Genomic DNA, 23935 nt, shown 5'->3' with positions numbered 1-23935 from the left:
TTTTGCCATGCAACAGTTGATGTTGTTGCACCAAGGATATTGTGCTGCATAACTAAATACTTATAAGGTTCCAAAAGCGAGACCTATTGGCTATGCCAATGTTTTTTTCAATTACTTACCGATACAACTTAGAGGCTAAAAAGGCACTTGTAGCTCAATGGCGCTGTGTCTACACAATGATGTGGCCACTAAATCATAGCACCATTTTTTGTTTGTTTCTTTAGCCATGCTGTCGGCTAGGCCAATGCTTGTTTAGTTAACAAATGAAGACTTAGCTGTAAAGCCATATTAGTTTAAAGTACAACAGTTGAGCACATTTCAGTAATACGCTGCTACCTGTAGACCACAATATATACACAATGAAATAGAAAGCAAACTTACCACTGCCCGTCAATCTGACTCCCAGTCTAATGCAGGGAGCACTTTCGCATTCTAATGCAGGGAGCACTTTCGCATTCTAATGCAGGGAGCGCTTTCCTAGCAAAAGCTAGAAAGGAGTAAGAGAGTGCCTGCGAGACTAAGGACCGTATGTAATATGCAAATTAAGAGTCTTTGGTTGTCTGGCTGTACCAGCATTAGTTTTAAAAACTGAATTTGCACACAATGGTTTATTTTGCTTGTCTCAGACTTTCAGGTTATTGTACCAATGCCAGATAGTATGGTGGAACCGAGTAAGGTACCAAGGAACAGGTCAATTGGAAGATCTCAAGGAGTATGCGGGCAGATGACAGGATGCCTTCTAGCGTGGGGGGTCAGTTAGTAAGGGGAGATCAATGTGTAGGAGGTGTAAGTAAAGTTGGGCGTTGTGAGAGCTAAAGCTTGTAAAGAGTCAGAGTGCGCTGTTAGGCAGCGCTCGTCTAGAAATGCAGCAGAGAGCCAGTGTTACCTTTCTCCGTAGCTGAACTGAAGGCTCCAGCTCCCCATGTGTTAATAACCAAAGGCAAAGTTGATGATGCTGAGCTGCGGGCTCCGCGAAAATGCAGACAAGACCGTGAAACAAAAGTATCCCGGAGACTTCTGTTCACGTAGCTTACAGATGCAACAGCCGTGAGCTTGAGTCTTCATGTGACACCTCAGCCCAGAAGACAAGCGCGACCGAGCGAGTCATAGACATAAAATAAGGTCCAGTCCAACAGCACTGAAAGAAGAAAGCACCACTAGTGCTCTAAGTTAGAGCCCTAGTGGTGCTTTCTTCTTTCAGTGCTGTTGGAGACTAAGTGTCAAAAAATGATTGAGGAACCAACAAGTTGAGGGTAGGAGTTGGGGTACGACGACAAGTCGTCACAGGGTCGCATCTTTGAGGGGTGAGTAATGGCGAGCGATGAGCAGAGCAGCAGAGTGTTTCCTTGTGTGTTATCTAATACAGACTCAGCTTGCTAAAAAAATGATTGACAAAGCAGAAGCGTGATAGTACAACTGGTCTACTTAACTGGCCAAAAACCAGACAGCATATTGAGATATTTTAATGGGTAAAAATAGTGATCAGATGTTATCAGGTGTGCTGGTCAAATGAGAATTAACCAAGGCTACAACTCCCAGAATGCACCTATATGCAAATTAAAAATCCAAGCATAACAAGGTGATAAATATCCTGGTGACATGGAGGCGTTTGTTGATCTTAAAAGTAAGGCACCTGCGGTAGAAACTTGTCAACCTGTTGGCTTTCAAAAGAGGGCGAGGCTAGAAGTTGGAAGTTGTTGATTCCAGCAAAATAAAAGAAGAATAACAAGCCTAGTCAAGCACTCGTGCTTGTGCTGGCATCCACGAGAGCGACCAGCGGCGGCCATGCCATCTGTTTTCAATTAGAAACCGCGCCGCTACTCACTCCAGCAAGGTGCACAAGTGCTTGAAATGAGCTGACCAATTTCTAAAGGTCAACTCCTAGGCAGCGCGGCAACTTTTGTTTCCAGCGACTCAATCGGATGAGCATGGGCGTGACCACGGGGAAAGGAGGGGGCCAGAGGACAGCAGCACAGTGGGGATGCTGCAGAGGAAGGGAGCACGACCGGACCGGAGCATGACAAAAGCACCTCCTGTAGCTCCTGCTTACTACTACAGCCGAATTGCTAGGCAAACATGCCCAAAATTACTATAGCAATTAATTTATGGCATTGCAAGTGTTTACTTTATGAGGTGAAATACTCTGCCGCTCACTCTGGCACTTACTGATGATGCAGGGTCAAGTCACGCAGCCAGGTTGGGATCCTAGCCGCATCGTTACAACTATCAGCTGCGTCTGCATTGAGCAGCTGGCTCTGAGCCTATTCCCCTTTTCCCACCCACTGATTTGAGTCTCACCCCCCACTGACCATAGCCTAAAACTCTAACCAGCCATGATTGGCCGGGCACTGACTGAGTTAGTTATACTTATGTATCCGCGGCGGGGGTGGTGATGTCTGACTTCAATACATTGTTGTAGTGGGAGAACAGTAGCTGCAAGTTGCCAGCCCCTTAGCCTGCTGGGAGCAGCATGCACCACGCTGCTGCTGCTCATACTAGTCGTGATATGGTGCATTATAGCAGCGCTCTGCATTGACAGCTGGGCAGCGCTATAATGCATGACTGATGCATTCAGTGCGGTGATGCGGATCACCACACTGAAATGTGTTAGACTAACGCCTGATGCGTTTCTTTATTTATACATCAGCCACGCTACACAGCATCAGGGATGCAGTGCACAGAGCCTGAAAACCATTGGCAAAGCCACTAGTTCCCAAAGGAGACCTATTGGTTTGGCCATTACTTATTTCCCTTGGTCATCCCTCATGCCAAAGAGTATGATTATTCTTTTATTTTTTTGTTAAGCGTGATTCTGAGATTAGTTCCCCTAATTTATTACTAGTGGCCCGATTACCAATCGCATGAAGCAGTATGCCTATAGGCGATGCCATCAACATGATTTGGAACTGCAAAGAGTGTGAATCAAAAGGGAGAGAGAAACTGTGTGTGACAAAATGTGAGGGAGTTGACCCAGTAAATCTGGATGCCTGCATGTAATTCCCCATTCAGGTCCACAAAATACATGTAATGGCGAGGTGCAGTGGAGAAATTACCAGCTGGAATGTCTGATTCCTGCCCCCATGCACCATACTACTTGTAGTCAAAGATTGGTCTAGAGGAAAGTGGTACTTCATTCTTTTCTGAATTTATTAGTTGTGCCTTGGATGTGATCAGTAATCTGTGAGTGTTCCACAAGCCTTTCTTGACCTAAGTAAATATGGGTAAGCTTACTAAATATTTTTGTTTTTGTACAGGTGTGCAAGACCTTGCTGGATACTGGAAGTATTCATTTGGGCAGATATAACTGGAGTAGTATTGGGGATTCACTCAGATCGTTGTTCTGAATGATGTCCGAACAAGAATTGGCTGAAGTAGTTCAGATTGCAGTAGAGGATCTGAACCCTGATCAGTCAGGTGAGTTATTAACATTTATTCCAGTACAACATGATTGTTTATAAGCATTTGTGCATCCAGTTCTTACATCCCTGTGTATCGTTTAACCAAAATCTGTGCCTGGTTCAACATTTATTCATAGATTACCGCATACAGATTCCTGCAGCAATCTTTTTAATTGAATGGTAACATTTTAGTTTAGGTAGATCCAATGAAAGGAAAACTAAGAGATGTAGAGATTCAGACTTGGATGATGGACAAGTCGTTTTCCGTATTTGTTGTGTTTCAAATTTGCACATTTGAGATTGAGTGTGGACGTATTAAATCCTAATGGTAACTATGGAACATTACATGGACTCCTAAAAGAAATGGCATTAGTTGGTAGAGTGCCCTATTTTTAGTTAGAATCCGTTGTGTGAAAAGTATACTCTTTAAAGGCTGATTAAAATGCAAGTGGAAAAGTTATTAAATTGTACAGGAAAGAGACAGAGTATTGAGAGAGGCTCATGAGTAAACTTTGGTAGTAGCCAATTTATTAGGTTCAACTAAATTGGTCTATGCTTTGGTAGTGTGGAATGGGAGAGATGAGTGCACATTTTCATGAGTATTCAGTACCAAATTGAACTAGAAGTCATAAACAATTGGAGGAAAATCAAGTCCAGGTATCATGGGGAAGTGGATGGGGTAGGATAGAGGGATGAGTGTGAATAAACGCAGTAGTTTAGAACGTTTGTTTTCAAAGAGTTGGTAAAACCATCCAAATAGGAGTGGACTTAAGGAAATCGCATGAAGGGAAGAGGGGAGCAACGTGGTGGAAGAAGCAAAAAGAGGAGAAGCAAAGTGGTGTTGAGAGAAAGAAAAGGAACCGATCTAAGAGTGAGCATAGGGGAATCATAGCTGCTAGAGATATTCGCAAGCATAAATTAAAATCTCATGTCATAGAGAAAGACATATTAAATGGTAGGATAAAGAAGCATTGCAGAGCAGAGTCTATGATGCCAATGTTGTGTATAGAAGAAAATAAAAAACATGATGATCCCCTGTATCAAATGCTGCTGATAGATAAAAAAAAATATAAGGACAGGATGACAGATTGTGGAAAGCCAATGAAGTAAAGTGTGCCACCTAGGAGCGTGTAGTTCCAGTTGAATGGGGAGCACAAAAGCCTTATTTGAAAGGCCTTATTTGAAAGGGTTAGGAAGATTATTAGAAGTGAGGTATATAGTAAGACGGTTGAAATCTATTTGGTTCAGTTTCCTGGAAAAGTAAGGGAGCTGGAATATTTAGTGGTAAGAAAGGGAGAGCAAGATTTAGCAGCAGGTTTTTTTAAACTAATGGTATTGCTATTGCAAGTTTGAAACATAGTGGATAGTTTCCAGATAGATGAAAGGGGTTAAATGGCGAGCCAAGGCAGAGAAGAACCTTTGAGGAGCGAGCCAAATATATAATAATTTGTGAGCTAAAATGATCTGATTAGGTGCATGATGGATTTGCTGATTTGAGTATAGAGACGAGTTCCATAGGTAAAGTGGTAGAAAAATTATAGTTGGGTAATCTGATGGGTAAACTGGAATACAAAGAGGGAGTGTGTCAGTAGTAGTAAGAATGTCTCATGACGGAGATCTTTCAGGAAGCGTGAGTTACATTCTTAGCAATGCGTGAATAATGTGTGATGGAATTACATGACGTGATTAAGTTGTTGATTGTCCCTGCAAGATTTTTAAAATAGGTTGATTGTGTGTTGTCTAAAGCTAGCAATAGTGTGTGCAAGGCATGTTGATAGAGGTCGTGATTTCTGGGGTCTTTTGTTTGCAACGTTTGTGTAGGAGCTTCCACATGATCTTCTTAAGTAAACAAATGCCTGGTGTGATATAGGGTTGTTGTTGTGGAGGAGCTGGTGAGAATGTTCCTAAAAGGATAGTGTGTCGAAATCATGTTGAAGTGTTGTGTTAAATTGGCCAAAGGCTCTGGAGTGTTGTAGATGTGTCAGATTGTTGTGTATATACGTTAGAAAGGCAGGGAATTACTTGGGGGTGTTTTCCTCTTAAGGCTAGGGAAGAAGGAGAAGGTGAAAAGAGAAGGAAGAATTTTGATGGTTGTATGTATAAGGTCATGATTAGAACAGAACTCAGTTCGAAGGTCGGGGGAGAAGGTATGATTTTTTGTTTAGTATGAGGTGTAGAGATATGCCCTGTTATGTTCAGGGGAGCAGTATGTATTTGTTAAGGAACGCTTAAATCAGCTTCTTGTTTGAAGTTGAGTTTTGAGGTTTTTTTGAAGTCTGCATAAAGCCAATATAATACAATTGGAAGAAATATGCCTTGCTTAAGCACAACTGGTGGCACCTTTGTTATTGAGCCAACCCATGTCTGTTACAGACTGTAAATATCAGAGGGGTTTTAAAATCTAAAGCAACAACAACTTGCATTATGCTTTCTGTATATATGAAATCTTAGACTTGTTAAGCTAATGGGGATTGATTAAAGTCTGTTCACAATCATTATTCTACAGGAGACAGAAGAATTGGTAGTCTTAATGTTTATCCTCAACTAAATACACAGGTGGTTCGAGAAAGGGCTGCTAACAATGAAGAAACTGAACATTTTTCGCCCCCATATTAGCAGATAATTCATTGGGCTTGAACTAAACTTTAATGAAATGAAAATAATGGTTGTTGGTGGCAAGAGTGAACCTCCTGGTTCACAGAGATGGGACCATATCTCTTCGAAGTCAGTAGTGTTCCTAATCTCAGAACTATCTTATATAACCCATCTAAATGCTTTGAAGAAGTGCCATCTGGTTGATGCTGGTTGCCCATATTTTAATCACACATATCCTCATCTATGGAGCCTTCATTAGCTTCTTTTTAAAAAACATATGTTCTTCTAAACTCTCTGCATGACATATTGTTCTTTATGCGGGCAGTCGCTGATGTTCATCCGCAGATGGTCCTGAAAAGGCAGTTAAGATCTTCATCTGCAAATCTTGTGTCCATCCCACGATGTCACTGCTTGGAAACCTCAGGTCGCTTTGTGGCGCCTACACTTTGATATCAATCTTTTTGGTGTCCATTACATCACCCTCGCTACCATGCATAGAGTTTGAGTTTAAAAATTCTTATATAGCGCTCTTACACCCGCGGTTTCATGGCGCTGTAACTGGCAGATCTCCACAATAGACAAGGAAGGGAGGTCGGGTAACAAAGGATTAAATGAAAGTTTTGCTGAAGAAGTAGGCTTTAAGTTTCTCTCGAAACTGGGAATATGGGGTTAGGGATCTGAGATCAAGGGGTAATGAGTTCCAAAGGGTTGGGGCAAGGGTCGCAAATTTTGAGCCCCCCCACTTTTTCCGGCAAAACCGGGGAACTGTCAGGAGGGATTGGGAAGAAGATCGGAGCTCCCTAGTTGGCAAGTAGGGGATAATCTCCGAAGAAATGAATGCAGGGGCCATACCCAATCGAGCCTGGTAAGTGATAGATGCGAGCTTGAATTGGATACGTTCCCGAACCGGAAGCCAATGTAAAAGTTTCAGAAGGGGGGTGACATGTGAGGATTTAGGAAGGTTAAAGACCAGCCGAGCCGCCTGGTTTTGGATCATCTGCAACCGCCTGAGACTATATGCAGGTATACCTGCATATAGGGCGTTGCCATAATCCAGGCGGGAGATGACCATCGCAAGGACGATCAACTTCAAGGCCTCAAAGGTGAAAAATCGAGAGACCTTGCGGATGGTGCGAAGAGAAAGAAAAGAGGAAGAAACCACAGAACTAACCTGGGAGTGAAGGGTAAGGTGAGAGTTGAGTTTAATACCAAGGGTTTTGACCGAAGTAGAGGGGACCGGAGAGGGACCAAGGGAAGGGGGCCAAAAAAGTGAAGACCAGGGACTGGAACAACCACCCGTCAGCACCAACTCGGTCTTATCAGGGTTGAGTTTCAGGTGGTTGAAATCCATCCAGTCCCTGATGAAAATCATAGTGGACTGGAAATTAGAGATAGAGGCAGAAGAAGAGGACAGATTGAAGACAAGTTGGAGGTCATCCGCATAGTTGTATACGGTGACCTCCATTTGTTGTAAAGAAAAGATGAGGGGAGAAATGTAAAGATTAAACAGAAGAGGTGAAAGGGAGGAGCCTTGGGGGACCCCGCACAGAACCTTCCGAAAGTCCGCAGTGAAATCACCCAGGCGAACTGCCTGGGTGCGGTCCCTCAGGAAGGAGGACAACCAAACCAGGGCCGTACCCCCGATCCCCGCCGCCGCGACACGGGAAAGTAAGATGGTATGATCCACCGTGTCGAAGGCGGCAGAGAGATCGAGGAGGACCAGTGCCTGGAATTGATTGGTGTCCCTCCCCTCCCTGAGGTTGTCAAGGACCGAAAGGACTACGGACTCCGTAGAGTGTGCGGGGCGAAAACCAGCCTGGCGGGAAGCCAGTACCCCATTTTCTTCCACAAAGGTGCTCAGAGACCTGGTGACATGGCGCTCGAGCACCTTAGCCAAAAATGGTAGGAGAGAAATGGGGCGAAAGTTGGCTGGGATCGAGGGGTCTGCGCCAGGTTTTTTTAAAATGGGTAAAATGATAGCTGATTTCAAGGGGTTGGGGACAACCCCCTGAGAGAGTGAGCTGTTTAGTAAGTGAAGGGGAGGATCAGGGCAAGAGATGTAAATGTGACGAAGTATTTGAGCGGGACAGGTGTCAAGGGGAGAGCCAGATTTCACAAGGGGGGATTAAGGATGTGAAGGATTCCTTGGTCAGAAGGGGGAGAGAGTTTAATTGTCCTTGGGAAGGAGGGCACTGAGGATCAACAAAAGACGGGGAAGGTGCAGGGATATTAGCTTTAATGGCAGCAATTTTATCAATAAAAAAGCTATTCAGAGAGTGACAAAGGGCAAGGGAAGGAGAGGGCTTAAGAGAGGTACGATCTGAGAAGGCTAGGTTCTGAACAATCGAGAAAATTTCCCTTGATTGGTTCTCGGCTGTGAGGATCTTGGAGGAGAAATAGGCCGTTTTTATCTGCCAAGATGGCATTCTTATATTGAGCTAATAGAGTGGTAAAATCAGCTCTTAAGATGGGACAATAGTTTCTCCTCCAGGCCCTCTCAGCACGGCGTACCGATAATTTGATGGTTTTCAGGTCATCGGTAAACCACAGGTTGGCATCTTTCTCCCGCTTGGAGGTCAGACGTTTCAAGGGGGCAATGGACTCACTGGCTGAGGAGAGCCATTGTTCAATGCTGTTAACCTGAGCCGAGGTGGAAAGCCCGTGTAAGACGGGATAGGAAGCACTTAAAAGAGCTGATAAGTTCGCCGGGTCAACTCTACTCCACGAGCGGACCCAGGCATTTTTGGGAAGGGGGGCCCTAACTGGGGAACTTATAGGAAGAACAAAAGAAATCAAGTGATGATCAGACCAAGTGCAAGGAGAAATAAGAAGGGAGTCGACAGGGCAGTTCAAGGACCAAATCTGGTCCAAGATATGCCCCTTGACGTGAGTTGGGGAAGATACGTGAGAAACAAAATTAAGAGATAAAAGTGTGTCTGACAACTCTCTAGAAGATGAACACTCTGCTGGGTCGGAGGGCCAAAAATTAAAATCACCCAGTAATAACACCGAAGAGTTATTGACCGAGAGGGTGGCTAACACCTCCTGGAAATCAGGGAGAAATCGTAGAGGCGACTGGGGAGGTCGATAAATGAGAAGACAGGTGAGAGGGGGGGATGTGGACGTGGTTCGAATAGCAAGATACTCTGTGGTAGCAATATCGGGGAGAGAGAGCAGTTGAAATGGAAGATCAGAACGGGCAATGACCGCGACGCCACCCCCCGTTCTGCCGGATGAACGATCGGCCCGAAGTGCATAGTAGGGGGCGGGCAATGTAGCTAGCAAGGTGGGTAGGGAGTCATCACAGAACCATGTCTCGGTTAAAAGGAGAAGATCTGGTGCATGATGATCTAACAACACTGATAGTTCATGTGAATGAGCCACCGCCGATCTGGTATTCAGATAATACGCCTTAAGGGTCTTAACTGGGGTAGTATTGACGGCTTCTGTGGAAGGGGGGACCGGAATGGGAGAAGTGAATGAACAGGAACAGTGAGAAGGAGGGGATAAATCTAGCTGGGATATCCGTGAGTGTGTAGAGGCAGATAGAACCCACGGACCCTGTAGCATGTGGAGCTGGGAAGAAGTGTAAGAAATAATTTGGGCAGGGTGATGCGCCCCTAGCCCCGGTCGGCCGCGGACGGGCGCAGACGGGCTTAACTTAGGCGCAACTTCGGCGCGCCTTCGTCGCGCCCGCTGCGCCCGCCCGCTGCGCCGTCGGTGAGGAGAAGTGATAATATAGGGACACATGTGGGGGGAGTTTCGAGTGGGGCGTGGCAGGGGGTGGAGGAGCCAGAGTAGTGCACGCCCAGCCCAGACCCGCCCAAGGTGTACTGGCCGCCCGTCCCACTCCCCACGCGAGGCAAGGAGGGGGCGATCAGCGGAGGCGGTCTGGCTGTCTGGGTCGTGAAAGCAGGCGAAGGGGCAGCCAAGAAGTTGCGAAGAGCGAAATGCGCAGGTAGGCACAAGTCAATTAAAACATGACATCAGGGAAGTAAAAGAAACACTGTTGCTCCCGGCGAAGCCTCGGGAGATCTGCAATCTTGATGTGCAATGAGGAAAATAATAAAAACTTGACTTTTTGCAAGAGCCTTTAGTATTTGCGGTATGGTGCTAGAAATACACCTTTTCTATATGGCCACACTGGATTTTTCACTTCTTGCTGGGCCCTATGTTTTTTCTGGCTTTAGAAATCACTCTGCACTTCCCCCTGCTAATCAGTAGTAAGGTGCCTGTGCTCCTCCTTTAATCATGGTTGAATTGGCATATTCCCAATTGGCATTTTTAACTTGCCTATACATCCCTAGTATATGGTACAGAGTGTACCAAGGACCTGGAGGTTGGATGCTACTTATTGTGCCATCCACTGCAGTGGGATGGGTATGCTCAGACGTGAGTCCCATGCACTCCACACCACTGGATTCAAGCAAGCCGGGCTGAAGACGTCTGGAATGCCAGAAACCGGTCCTCGGAAGCTTGTTTCCGGTCCAGGGAAGGCATGGCTTGGCAGTTCGGGCTAGACTGTTCCCATGAGGCACAGGGTGAGACTGATTTGCATATGGCCATGTCTGAACTGGGGTGGTGTGGAGTGCAAAAAACGATGGATTTAGGCCCAGATCTCTGTACTGGGGTGAATGTATGACATTGTTCTGCATTCTGTCCATCAACTGTGGTTTTTGCATTTGTCACCCCGAGTGGGATGGGTATGCTCAGACATGAGTCCCATGCACTCCACACCACTGGATTCAAGCAAGCCGGGCTGAAGACGGCTGGAATGCCAGAAACCGGTCCTCGGAAGCTTGTTTCCGGTCCAGGGAAGGCATGGCTTGGCAGTTCGGGCTAGACTGTTCCCATGAGGCACCGGGTCAGACTGATTTGCATATGGCCATGTCTGAACTGGGGTGGTGTGGAGTGCAAAAAAACGATGGATTTAGGCCCAGATCTCTGTACTGGGTGAATGTATGACATTGTTCTGCATTCTGCCCATCAACTGTGGTTTTTGCATTTGTCACCCAGAGTGGGATGGGTATGCTCAGACGTGAGTCCCATGCACTCCACACCACTGGATTCAAGCAAGCCGGGCTGAAGACGGCTGGAATGCCAGAAACCGGTCCTCGGAAGCTTGTTTCCGGTTCAGGGAAGGCATGGCTTGGCAGTTCGGGCTAGACTGTTCCCATGAGGCACAGGGTCAGACTGATTTGCATATGGCCATGTCTGAACTGGGGTGGTGTGGAGTGCAAAAAAACGATGGATTTAGGCCCAGATCTCTGTACTGGGGTGAATGTATGACATTGTTCTGCATTCTGTCCATCAACTGTGGTTTTTGCATTTGTCACCCCGAGTGGGATGGGTATGCTCAGACGTGAGTCCCATGCACTCCACACCACTGGATTCAAGCAACCCGGGCTGAAGATGGCTGGAATGCCAGAAACCGGTCCTCGGAAGCTTGTTTCCGGTCCAGGGAAGGCATGGCTTGGCAGTTCGGGCTAGACTGTTCCCATGAGGCACAGGGTCAGACTGATTTGCATATGGCCATGTCTGAACTGGGGTGGTGTGGAGTGCAAAAAAACGATGGATTTAGGCCCAGATCTCTGTACTGGGGTGAATGTATGACATTGTTCTGCATTCTGTCTATCAACTGTGATTTTTCCACTGCAGTGGCAGCACAAACATGGCATTAGTCCTGCCCTGTGTCACCGGACGGTAGCAATGTAAAACCTGTAAGTCAACCTGTCAAACACTTTTGACAGGTAAAAACCTCCCTTTTAACTATAAAAGCCACCCCTATTTAGTCTTTGTAGCCCACAAGACAGGGTGCTTGGTATTCACAAGTAGGGCATGGAGAAATGTAATGTTAATATGCCTTTACTTTAACTAGTACCCAGAAGTTATTTTTCACTGTGGGAGGCATAGCTATCCTATGTAGATAACCAGAATACCATCCAAATACTGTATCTTGGGAATGCAACTAACAAGAAGAAACATTAAAGAACAGTTTTTAATAGTTATAAAAATCCAATTCAATAGTAAAGTGGATTATTAATAAAATTAAGAAAAGGTAACTTTAAGAAAATTGCCCTTTCCTAATCAGAAGTTCCCTGAGGCTAGTTTGCATTTGCTCTCCAATTTCTTACAGCAAGGGATTAGCATTTGAATAGGTGTGAGATGCCCCTCAGGCGCTATTTAATATGTGACTGTGATGGGCAGGTCTGTCTGAATGGGCAGAGATTACTCCGTTCTGCTCAGCAGAAGGGTGGGGGCTGTGAACATCCTTTGTGACATTACAGTGTCAAATACTGCTTGAGTGTCAAAGCCTGCTTGACGTGTCTGTTGGGTATACATACAACACTGTGGGGCACATATGAAACAATGGAAACAGGATGCCAAGATGATAATTGTGTATTCACTTCTACCATACAAATTTGTCTCTACGTTTATTGGGTGTACAATGGCTGCTTCAAACTGTAGTTTGTTGTTAAATGGGGGAGAACACTAGGATTACCATTGTGCACCCTCCACACACCCCAGCCCTCGGAGCCGAAGGTTAGCGTGACCATAGACCTTTGACCTCTTCAAAAACACTAAATTCAGTAGGGTTGGCCCTGGGAACATTTAACCCATTGGTTAGAGTGTGTCCAAGAGTCATTCCCACTCAGTAGCTTGTGCCAGGAATATAATTTGGCACCTGTAGGCACCCAATTCATAACACTGCTAGACCTGAGGAAGCACAGATGATGATTGGACCTGCAGTCTGTGACCTGGGAGGAGCACTAAAGGACCAGACTGCTCCCTCTTATACCCAGGACACAGACGGGGACTCCAAGGCTGATCTTCTGTTTAAGCTGGAGGCTTACAACAAGCTACAAGAAGCCTTTCCATCAACTGCCCAGCTGAACAGAGGCAGCAGTACCTGGACTGGACTGTGCTGTTGGCCTGACACACTGTGAGTCCCTATGCGCTCCCCTACTGTCCTGTAGGGTCTTTAGAATTGCACTTTTGTGCTGGATTGGAGCTTGAAAGACTACGTCAGAAAGTAAAACGTTTGATCAGAACCCACCTTGTTGGTATATTCGGCACACGCTTCATTGCGGTCAGCCATAAATTGTACCTTGGTCCCGGTCTACCGAAACCATTGATTTTCATTGCCGCTTTGTGCATTTTGGCGCTATTTCTACTTTAAAAATTCATATAACCGGTTCCCCTTATTGGATTTTTGTCATGTTGGTGTCATATTGTGTATTGCTTTTTACACCATTGTCTAATGTGGTTTTGAATTTTTATTGTTTTGCATTTTGACTTTATTACTGTTTTGGTACTGCATAAATACTTTACACATTGCCCTGAGTTAAGCATTTCTGCTCTGTGTCATAGCTATCAGGAAGTTAAGCTTGGGTTAATTTAGTAACTTTGAGGGTTCACCCTGACAAGGGTTGTGCTAATTGCTCGAGGTGGGAAGTCACTCCCCTTGACTACTAACCCAATATCCTACAAGTAGCAAGTCTGGCTCCTTATAGCAGATCCATTTCTCTTCATGCCAAGGAGCATTCCTGATGTATAAAAGCTTTCTAAATGTACAATAACAAAGGCGAAATCAGCCATGCATGTTACCTTCCTTGATGTCTTGAAAGACTTTGGTCCTATAGACATGGTTATGAGTTGAGCTTGAAAATGTGGAAATATTATCTCAGTTGAAGCATTCATTATCATCGTCACTGAGGGGATTCACAGTTTCTAAGAAGGAGTAAGGAAAAGAGATAGGGGTGTGCCGTTTTTTAAAGACAATGGTAGGGGACAGTGTGTCCTTTACTTGATGCCCGCACACACCCCGAAGGATGTCCTGCTTCATCATAGGGCGGTGCTCCTCGTCGGGTCGGTGCTGCAATGCCCTACATGTCCCCCGAAGGGTCACTTTGTCAGAGATCTTTTGAGTGATCTAGCCGTATGGGGGTGTGGGGGTCTGAATATAAAGTGGTGCAAGGTGCAGATGTTAAAAGATGGCTAGAGGGGAGTCAAGGTAGTAAAGTTTAATAGAAAAAATCCCTCTGTCATCAATAAAAAATCAGAAGGTCGTGTGCTGCTTGAGGGTTATAATGGCCCTCAGTAGCTAGATAAGTGTGAAGTCCGTTTCGGAAAGGGGTAAGGTCATTACCATAACCTCTTCTTCATTCATCCTGTGGACCTGAAATAGCATTCATTAAGAATCCCTACAAATGCAGGCTCTAAGCAGTGCTGTATTTTAGCCCAACACTATGAAAGTTTCATGCCTTCATCATAGACACAACAAATGACAACGCAATTATGCAGCTCTGCCTCTTTAATATACTACAGTACGCAAATTATTAATTACTTGTCCCTGCCATGTGAAATGCTCTAAAGAAACTTCTAAATGTCACCCTTAATATTCCTGCTTAGAAAAAATAGATACATTGAGGAAGATTCTACTTCATGCAATATGGGACAGCTGCAGAATTGTGAGACAAAACAAATGTTTTATTCTTGAAGTCAACAGCCTAGAGTTGAATGAATTAAGTTCTCTGTCTGATCATCGTAGATCATATTGCACATTCTCATGGTTCGTATCAAAAATTGAATAGTAGGAGTCATCCTCCGACATATCTATTGGAAATAGCTCCCAATTGAATATGAACTCAATTGTGCAAAGATAATTATGAGAAATCTTCACTTTTATTGCAGCGACCATTTTCAGATTTGAGAGAACCGCACAGTCCATGAGCTGGCATAAAAACCTTCTCAACCTAATTATGTGACTACTTGCATCACTCTCTCTGCTATACTGGAGCTACTGTTACATTTCTCTTTGATTTATATCAACAAGAAGTCCTGATTATATTTTTACGGCAGAAATCAAGTAGCAGGTACTAAGCAAAGAAGTTAGAAAAGAAATGAGGGAAGAAGGTTCAGACCTTCTTCCCTCATTTCTTTTCTAACTTCTTTGCATTCCACTAAGCCGATAAGGCAGACTCATGAATACTCAGAGAATCTAGAAACTAAAGGCACATCCCACGTAAATTAGCCTTCTATCCAAGTAAGATGATGTGACCCAATATAATTCCCCTTACACCAGTGTGTAAGCATAACACCGATGGGGGTAAACCATTAAAACAGACAATATGGCCTACAGCAAGTGGAAATTAAGTCTGCCTAAAAGCTACAAAGAAACATTTACAAAGTACTGTGTTTCATGCTTTTCGTTGTCTAGTTTCTCGTTCTTCTCCCTTTTCAACACCAGCATACTTTCCATATTTGACATTGACATAATCAGTGCAATATTTCTATTTTCCTATGTATATATTGATGAAATGTTCTGCTGATTTGAAATCTGAATCTTGCTGATACCTCTGCTAGAACTAGTGGTGAGGCCAGTTTCCTCCCTTTCTTGAGGCTGGCTTGGATATGGAGCTTTTCAGCTGGCTCCTTAAAACTCATACACTCCTTTCCATCTAGTGCCATGACACTTCATTCCCAAAGTATCTGTTTGTACATTAATATTTATAATCTCAACCAATCAAAGAAATTTGTATCTCGTGGCTGGCAGCCTTTATAGGACACTTTCTGTCATCTTAACTCAATACTGCTCTGAACCTCTACATGCACTTGCCTTGCGCTGAAGTTTGTTTTGACTATCTCCTTGTGACCTACTCCATGGGAGATTCTGGCATCATCCCTACAAATCTTAGGGTTATCCTTTTTTCAGATGTCCTCTAATCTTGTGACTTGAATGGATTTCCCCAGCAATAATAAGAATCTCTTCTCACTGTGTTTGGTCTTCCAAGGCTTCTTTGTCTTCTTTACATATAATCTTGCTTTTGTTCAGGGTTGCTTTGTTTAGCTCGCATCATTGGTTAATTACATCTGAGGATTGCTTTCCCATCTTTATACCAGGCTACATATCATTTTACGTGCTGATTTATGCTCTTTGATATAACGAATAAGCACCGAATGGTCCTGCCCATGCGCGGGATCCCATAGCACTTTATTTTTAAATAAAGCATATATCAATTAAAATATATGCTTTTTATTTCTGGCACAAGCCTTTTTTTGTGAATGAAAGTTTTACAACAGCCAATAACAGGCTTAATGGGCCAATTTTTGAGCATTTACTTTAAAAAAGTAACTATTTTTAAAATAAACATAAAGGGCTTGATTTAGATCTTGGGGGACTGGCCACTCCGTCACAACGGCGAGGGATAGCCCGTCCCCCTACATATAGATTCCATTATATCCTATGGGATTTGTATTTTGGCGGACGGGATATCCGTCCCCGCCGTGACCGAGTACCCGTCCACTAAGATCTAAATCAGCCCTAAAGTCACAAAAAGAAACCCTGTGACCTGAAACGCACTTTAATAAACTCCTTTGTTTCTTATGAAATGTGAAAGAAATAGGAAACATCATATATGCTGAAGCCTTCCATATCTGGCCAAAACACTCTCTCAACGTGTTTTAAGACTAAGAGCACATTTTTTTCTGTTCCCTGACTCCCTGACAGAAATAATATGTTTTACTTCATAGAATGGCACCCCGTTTTTTTGAAGTGCCATACCTGTGCGAGGCACAAAAAGACCCTCACTTAGTCTGTATTGTGTTACTCCTGTCCACTCATTAGCCAGAATCCTGCAAATTCAGAAAGATGATATTATGAAGAACTTTGAGCGTTGGAGAAGATAAGACTTCATGGTCATCAGGAGGAGATGCACAGATGTGAAGGAGCACCCATAAGACCAGAAGGAAAGGGGGAGGACGTTCCCTCTACTTCTGTTCCTTCTACTTCTGTTCCTTCCACCACCTCCAAGGACCCGCTCCACGGAAGAAAGAATGGAGAGATCCCACATCAAAAAGAGAAAATGAGCACATTCAACATCAAGGTCTATGACACCGAGGGTGGTTTCTGTCACCACTTCCTTGCTGTTGAGAGCTGACTTACCTCTGAGGAACTGCAGCTCAAGGACTAGGCTGTCGACTTCAAACTCTTTTGATGTCAAGGAGACATTCAACGTCAAGGGACTTCTTTCCACCTTTAAACTGACTGGGTCCGCAATCTAAAAAAAAAAAGAATTTTGCGGTCTTCAGAGTCTCCGTCCACATAGGTCTTGCAAGCAGGTACCTTATCTTCTGCCTCAGAGCACTCTCCGGGGGAATGTGGCCTCTCTAAGACCTCATCCAGCACAATCCAAACCGGGTGTTCAGTCATTGTCACCTCCACTTACGCAGCCCTTAAGTCTTCTCACCCAGCATTACTAACGTCGGCTCATCTGATCTTCCATCGACTGATTGGTTCCCTGGTTTCTGCTGAGACCAAAGTGATACCAGCTAGGAGACTAAGACCATTCTAGACCGTAGAACAGACATCACCATTCTCTGATTCCTTTACATAATTGGTCTAGATATTGTTCTAGATCTACTCATCGCTCAAGGTCAACTCATCGGTCCTATTCTTTATGATACCCAAGGTCTTCTCATTGCTTTCACTCTACAGCATCATCTTCAGTTCGTCACTACTCCCTGACTCCTACTGGTTTACCTCCAGCCAGGGTTTCCCCTATTGATGACATATCCACTTTTCCAAAAGTCTTCAGTCTTCTTTGAGGTCTACATTCTCATTCTTCTTCTTCTTCCTTTTGCTGCTGTTGGTTCCATGACTTCTTGGTCATGCAATTGAGTTTTTCCTTTGCCCAGCTTCAGCCAATTCTACGCCTTCACAGTTGCAAAAAGAAATACAAGCCTCTGAACAAAATCCTTTATTCCGGCATGCAGATCCTCTTCCTGAGTGTGTCATAGTGGCATCAGCAAGAAACCCCATCCCACGTCATCGGCATTCACAGTGTATCCTGAGAAGGCAAGCAAGAAGATGGATTTTTTACACAGAAAGTTTTGGGGTACAGCAACCATTGCTATAAAGACAGTGCCATTGCTCATTTTGGATGGAACAATAGGGCTCTGTGGAAAATCTTCATAGATATCAAGATAAGTTACCTTGAGAGGATAGACAGAACTTCTGAGAAGCTTCAAGATGATATCATGCTCTCTAACCAAGTGATTAGTAACTCTACAGATATTGCCAAGCTAGGTGTTTATGGCAATTGTTAAGGTCTTTGCCAAGCTTAATGGCTACATTTTACATGTTTAAAGTCAGATTATTTAAAATCTTCCTTTTTCTGCAATGACTTTGTTTGGAGATTTTCCAGATGAAGAAAAGTGGTGCATAAAAGCAGAGTTGGCAACATTAAAAGCAGGTAGCATAAGGATTACAAAAAATATTTTTTAAGCCTCACAACAGGCATTTCCAAAATTGGAATGTAGAATCCTTTCAGTGGACCCAGCAGTACCATCAACAACAGCATCAAAAAATCTTTCAGCCGTGAAAAGCTACAAAAAAAGGGACAGTGATTTTTCTCTTCCCCTCTTCCATTCACCACACCAGTGAGGGAAGCATCAGCTGTCATCTGGTAGAGTGGAAAAAGATTATGACAGACAGATGGTTGTTAAATATTGAAGAGAATGACTATTCTCTGAGGTTTCAAGTCGCCATCTCCGTCCATTCCTCTGAGTAGGTCCTCTCAATATCATCTAGACTTGCTTCATTTGAAAGTAAGCACCCTCCTCTTCAAAGGTGCCATATAATGTGTCCCCAAACACCAGAAAGGGAAGGGGGTTTATTACTGCTATTTCCTAGATTAAAAGAAAGGGCTGAGGCAGGAATATAGTCTTATTTTAGACCTCCGGATTACAAATAAATTCATAAAGTTTCAAATGTTGACACATCACCAAATAAACCTCTAGTTACATCATCCGGATTGGATTTATACTATGGATTTTAAAGATGCGTGCTTTCACATACCCATCATTCGAAAACATTGCATATTCTTGGGATTTCTGGTAGGCAATGCCCATTATAAATACAAAGTCCTACCTTTTGGCCTAAAATCTGCTCTTCTCTCTTATTTGAAGTGCATAGCAGTAATGGAAGCTCGCCTGTGAAAATCTGGTATCTATGCCTACTCTTACCTAGACGATTGACTTTAAAAGGCTTCAACACCGCAAGAAACCTAGTGTCTCTTCAGCTTGGCTCTGTCTGTGTTTCGCCAGTTAGGCCTCAGGGTAAATCACTCCAAGTCACCAGTGACTTTGGAGCAGAGTCTGTGCTCTGTCCATCTGAAGAATCTGAATCTTCTACAGGCGAAACAGCTGATAGTCATCACATCTTTTCACTCCTGGGTTCAAAGGGCTTTCCACATTGTTTTGGTTCCAGACACTCATCTGCAGATGGTGCCATTGCAGCAAAGCCAGGAGGACGAGTGCTATCAACTCTCAGTCTACTGGGAGGGCAAATCGACACAGCCCCAGGCTGCAATTTACTCTCCCATGGTGGAACTTTTTCAGCTGAAGAGACATCTCAAACCATCATGCTAGATGCTTCTCTCCTGGGTTGGGGTGCCCATATGGATAGTCATCAGGATTGAAGGCGCCGAAAGAAAAGACTTATCACATCAGTCTCCGAGAGTTGAGGGCAGTTCATCTGGCCCTACAGTGGTTTCTAACCAGCTTCAGAACTGACTTCCTGCTTGTTCAGACAGCCAACACCACAACAGACAGGAAGATACGAGATCCAGAAGTCTGCATCTAAAATCCCAAATAGGGTTTTCCAGATGACGACTGATTCGCAAACACAGACAATATGAAATGCCTAAATTAGACATCCTGGTATTAAAAACCAGGAACACTGGGAAATGCTCTTTTGATCAGTTGGTCAAAGAAGTTTAATGCATTTCCTCCAATACCATTGATACAAGTGATCATCAAACTAGCGTACAATAGGACGAGAATGATTCTCACAGCTCCAGCCTTTTAGACCTCTCGGAACCTCCACAAACGAAACTGCAGTGCAGTCTGGTTCTTCTATTGAAGTTCGTAGGCCACATCCTGCATCCGGTTCTTCATCACTGAACCTGGTTTCCTTGCTCCTGAACTTCTGCAATGCAGACATTTAAACCTGCCAGAAGATTGTATAGACATTTTGAAAGATGCCAGACATCCTTCCACTAGAGAGTTATAGTCATTCAAGTGGAAGAAGCTTTGCATTTGGTGTCTGCAAAATAATATTGATCCAACCAAACACAAAGAAGAATCTGTTCTTCCTTTATCTTCTTGATTTAGCGAAGTCAGGGCTGCCATTTTCTTCAATAAAAATACACCTTGCTGCCGTAACAGCTTAGAGGGAAAAAAACGTGACAAACTTTTTTTCAAAATCTTGTTGTGAAAGATTTCCTAGGAGTGTTTAGGAAGTTTTATCATCCCCTAAAGAGATCTTCTCCTCTCTGTGGGTGGAATTTTGTCCTGTCCAAATTTATGTGCCCCGCCCCTCTCCCCTTTGAGCCAATAAATTAGGCATCTTTTCGGCATATATCCTGAACAGCTGCTTTCCTGGTGGCAGCTGCTTCCGCCTCTAGAATTAGTGAAATGCAGGCCCTATGTTGTAAAGATCCTTTCAATGTATTTAATACAGACAAAGTGGTTATGAGAACTCATCCAAGTTTTCGTCCTAAGGTTGATTTTCCGTTTTAATCATATCATTTCCCTTCCAACATTCTTTCAAAGTTCTTCTGCTTCAGCTGAAAGGGCTTTACATGCCTTGGATTTAAAAAGTGTACCAAAGTTTTAGCTTGATAAAACGCAAAACATCTGGCCATCTGACCATTTATTAGTTAATTATGGTCTTACATGACCCCATTTGCCTACTTCTGTAGAGTCCTGTATTTTATTGTTACTGTAATGCCAGCAAGACTTTACCTTGTAGGCCAAACCTCATTAAACAAGAGGTGGAGCTGCTCTTGTGGATTTATTACCGAACATTTACATTCAGATGTGTGCAAACCAGCCAGTTAGTGGTCCGTACATATCAAAAAGCATTTACGATGCAATGGTCTTGGCATTGTTAAAGTAAGAGCTATTGGCATTGCTCATGACATTTTTATTTATGTTTTTGTTTTTAAAACATATAAATAAATGGCATTGTCATTTACAATGCCAATAGCTTAATCTCTCGCAAATGCGAGACCTATTGCATTTGCACCCACACACAGAGCCCCACACACAAAGCCACCCACACACACATACAGAGCCACCCACACAGAGCCACCCACAGAGTCATTCACAGCGCCACCCACACACAGAGCCACCTACACACACACACACACACAGAGCCACCCTCACACAGACGGAGCCACCCACACATAGAGCCACCTACAAAAAAAGTTATCCACACACACACACACACAGAACCACACACACACACACAGAGCCACACACACAGAGCCACACACACACACACAGAGCCACACACAAACACAGAGCCACTCACACAAACACAGAGCCACTCACACAAACACAGAGCCACTCACACACACAGAGCCACTCACACACACAGAGCCACTCACACACACAGAGCCACTCACAAACACAGAACCACACACACACACACACAGAGCCAGACACACACAGAGCCACACACAAAGACAGAGCCACACACACACAGAGAGCCCCACACACACACACACACACACAGCCCCCCCGCACACACACAGAGCCCCCCCACACACACACAGAGCCCACCCACACACACAGCGAGCCCCCCCACACACACAGCCCCCCCCACACACACACACAGAGCCCCCCCACACACACAGAGCCCCCCTCCACACACACAGAGCCCCCCACACACACACACATGGATCCCCCCCCCCCACACACACACACAGAGCCCCACACACACACACTGAGAGCCCCATACACCCACACAGAGCCCCACACACACACCGAGAGCCCCATACACCCACACAGAGCCCCACACACACACCGAGAGCCCCCCACACACACACCGCCCCACACACACACACACAGCCCCACACACACACACACAGCCCCACACACACACACACAGCCCCCCCCACACACACACAGCCCCACACACACACACACAGAGCCCCCCACACACACACACAGAGCTCCCCACACACACACACACTCAGAGCCCCACACATAAAAAAAACACATAGCCCCCCCGACACACACACAGCCCACCACACACACACACAGAGCCCCACACCCACACACAGAGCCCCACACACAAAGCCACCCACACACACATACAGAGCCACCCACACAGAGCCACCCACACAGAGTCATTCACGGCGCCACCCACACACAGCCACCTACACACACACACACACACACAGAGCCACCCTCACACAGACAGAGCCACTCGCACATAGAGCCACCTACAAAAAAAGCTACCCACACAGAGCCACACACATACACAGAGACACACACACACACACAGAGACACACACACATACACAGAGCCACTCACACACACAGAGCCACTCACACACACAGAGCCACTCACACACACAGAGCCACTCACACACACAGAGCCACTCACACACACAGAGCCACTCACACACACAGAGCCACTCACACACACAGAGCCACTCACACAGAGCCACACACACGCACAGAGCCACACACACAGACAGAGCCACACACACACAGAGAGCCACACACACACAGAGAGCCACACACACACAGAGAGCCCCCCCCACACACACAGCCCCCCCCCACACAGAGCCCCCCCCCCCACACACACACACAGAGCCACCCACACACACAGAGCCCCCCCACACACACATGGAGCCCCCCACACACACATGGAGCCCCCCCCACACACACACAGAGCCCCCCCACACACACACACATAGCCCCACACACACACACATAGCCCCAGCCCCACACACACACACAGAGCCCCCCCCCACACACAGCCATGTTGCCAGTTGCTAATGTACCTAGACATTAGCAACTGTACATCTGTATATGAGTACGTCTCTGACATATGTTTTTTTTGTTATGTTGATCTCTACCTTGTCAAATAAGGCAGTTCTGGAATGCAAGATCTAGTCATGAGTTAAGTGAAGAGATTATATGGGCGTATGATTGCCATGCTTGATCTTGGCATTACCATTTGAGGCTGCGCATTGTGTGAATCGTGCCTCTAAATTGGTTCAGCTAAATAAATCTCAGGGCTGAATGTGACACTGTAGAATGCCCTATATGTATGTATTTATATTTAAATACATACAAGGATACATTTGGGCCTGTGTCAAGCATATGATGGGCTGTACCGTGGGTATCATAAAATGGTGGTTTCTTAGTTAATAGACAGATCGCAACTAAAATGTATTTTAACCTACTTTACTAGCTTTATTGCCCTAAACATACATCGGATTAATGATTTTATTTTTTACTTTAGTGTTGTCCTCAGGTTCACAGACTGTGATGTCACTTTCTGCACTATCATCTGCAATGGCAGGACCAGAAACAGTGTAATGTTACTTGCTCTACTCAGTGTAGTTTGGTTGCTGGACGCTAGATTGTGGACAAACCACAAGGCTCTTGTTAAAAAGGACTGCACTGAAAATAACTTTCTTTTGCACATACTACATTATTGTAGCACAGGATTGCATATGTACAATATCAGATCTTTGATACACTTTTTTAAATAACATTACTTGTTTATTTAAACATTAGAACCTTGACATTAGAAATGACGCCGCCCCCCGCCCTCACACACACTTTTCTGGATCTTGCTTATCTAGTAGCTCTCATGCTAACTTAATCTCTTTATCGTAGTGTGGGGTTTTCCACAAAATGCAGATTCCCATGCTCAATTTTCTTCATCCAACCAAGTTGTGGGGACATGAAAGTTAATGGAGCACCCAGCTAAAAGCAACCTGGTCTTTGAGCCAGTGTTGCTCTTTCATGCCCCCAGAACAATAGGCAATTGACATTCTCTTCCCCAGCTCTAATTTACGTTGAATTGAATGCTTGCTATGCATAGTCTTTTTAGGTCAACTACACAGTTTTTG

General features: G+C 44.7%; 1 protein-coding gene across 2 annotated transcripts in view; it reads left to right on the top strand.

The window, feature by feature from the left end:
• Window positions 1-23935, top strand: part of BANP (BTG3 associated nuclear protein) — a 990655-nt gene that overhangs the window by 93245 nt on the left and 873475 nt on the right. For both annotated transcript variants that reach the window (XM_086945823.1, XM_086945822.1), the window contains exon 2: window positions 3255-3414. In XM_086945823.1, the coding sequence (XP_086801949.1) occupies window positions 3345-3414 (70 nt within the window). In that variant the 5' untranslated portion in view covers window positions 3255-3344. The remainder of the gene's footprint in view (window positions 1-3254; window positions 3415-23935) is intronic.

Source organism: Lissotriton vulgaris, chromosome 12 (genome assembly GCF_964263255.1).
Source record: "Lissotriton vulgaris chromosome 12, aLisVul1.2, whole genome shotgun sequence".
NCBI lineage: Eukaryota > Metazoa > Chordata > Amphibia > Caudata > Salamandridae > Lissotriton > Lissotriton vulgaris.
This window is presented reverse-complemented; position numbering and strand designations above follow the sequence as displayed.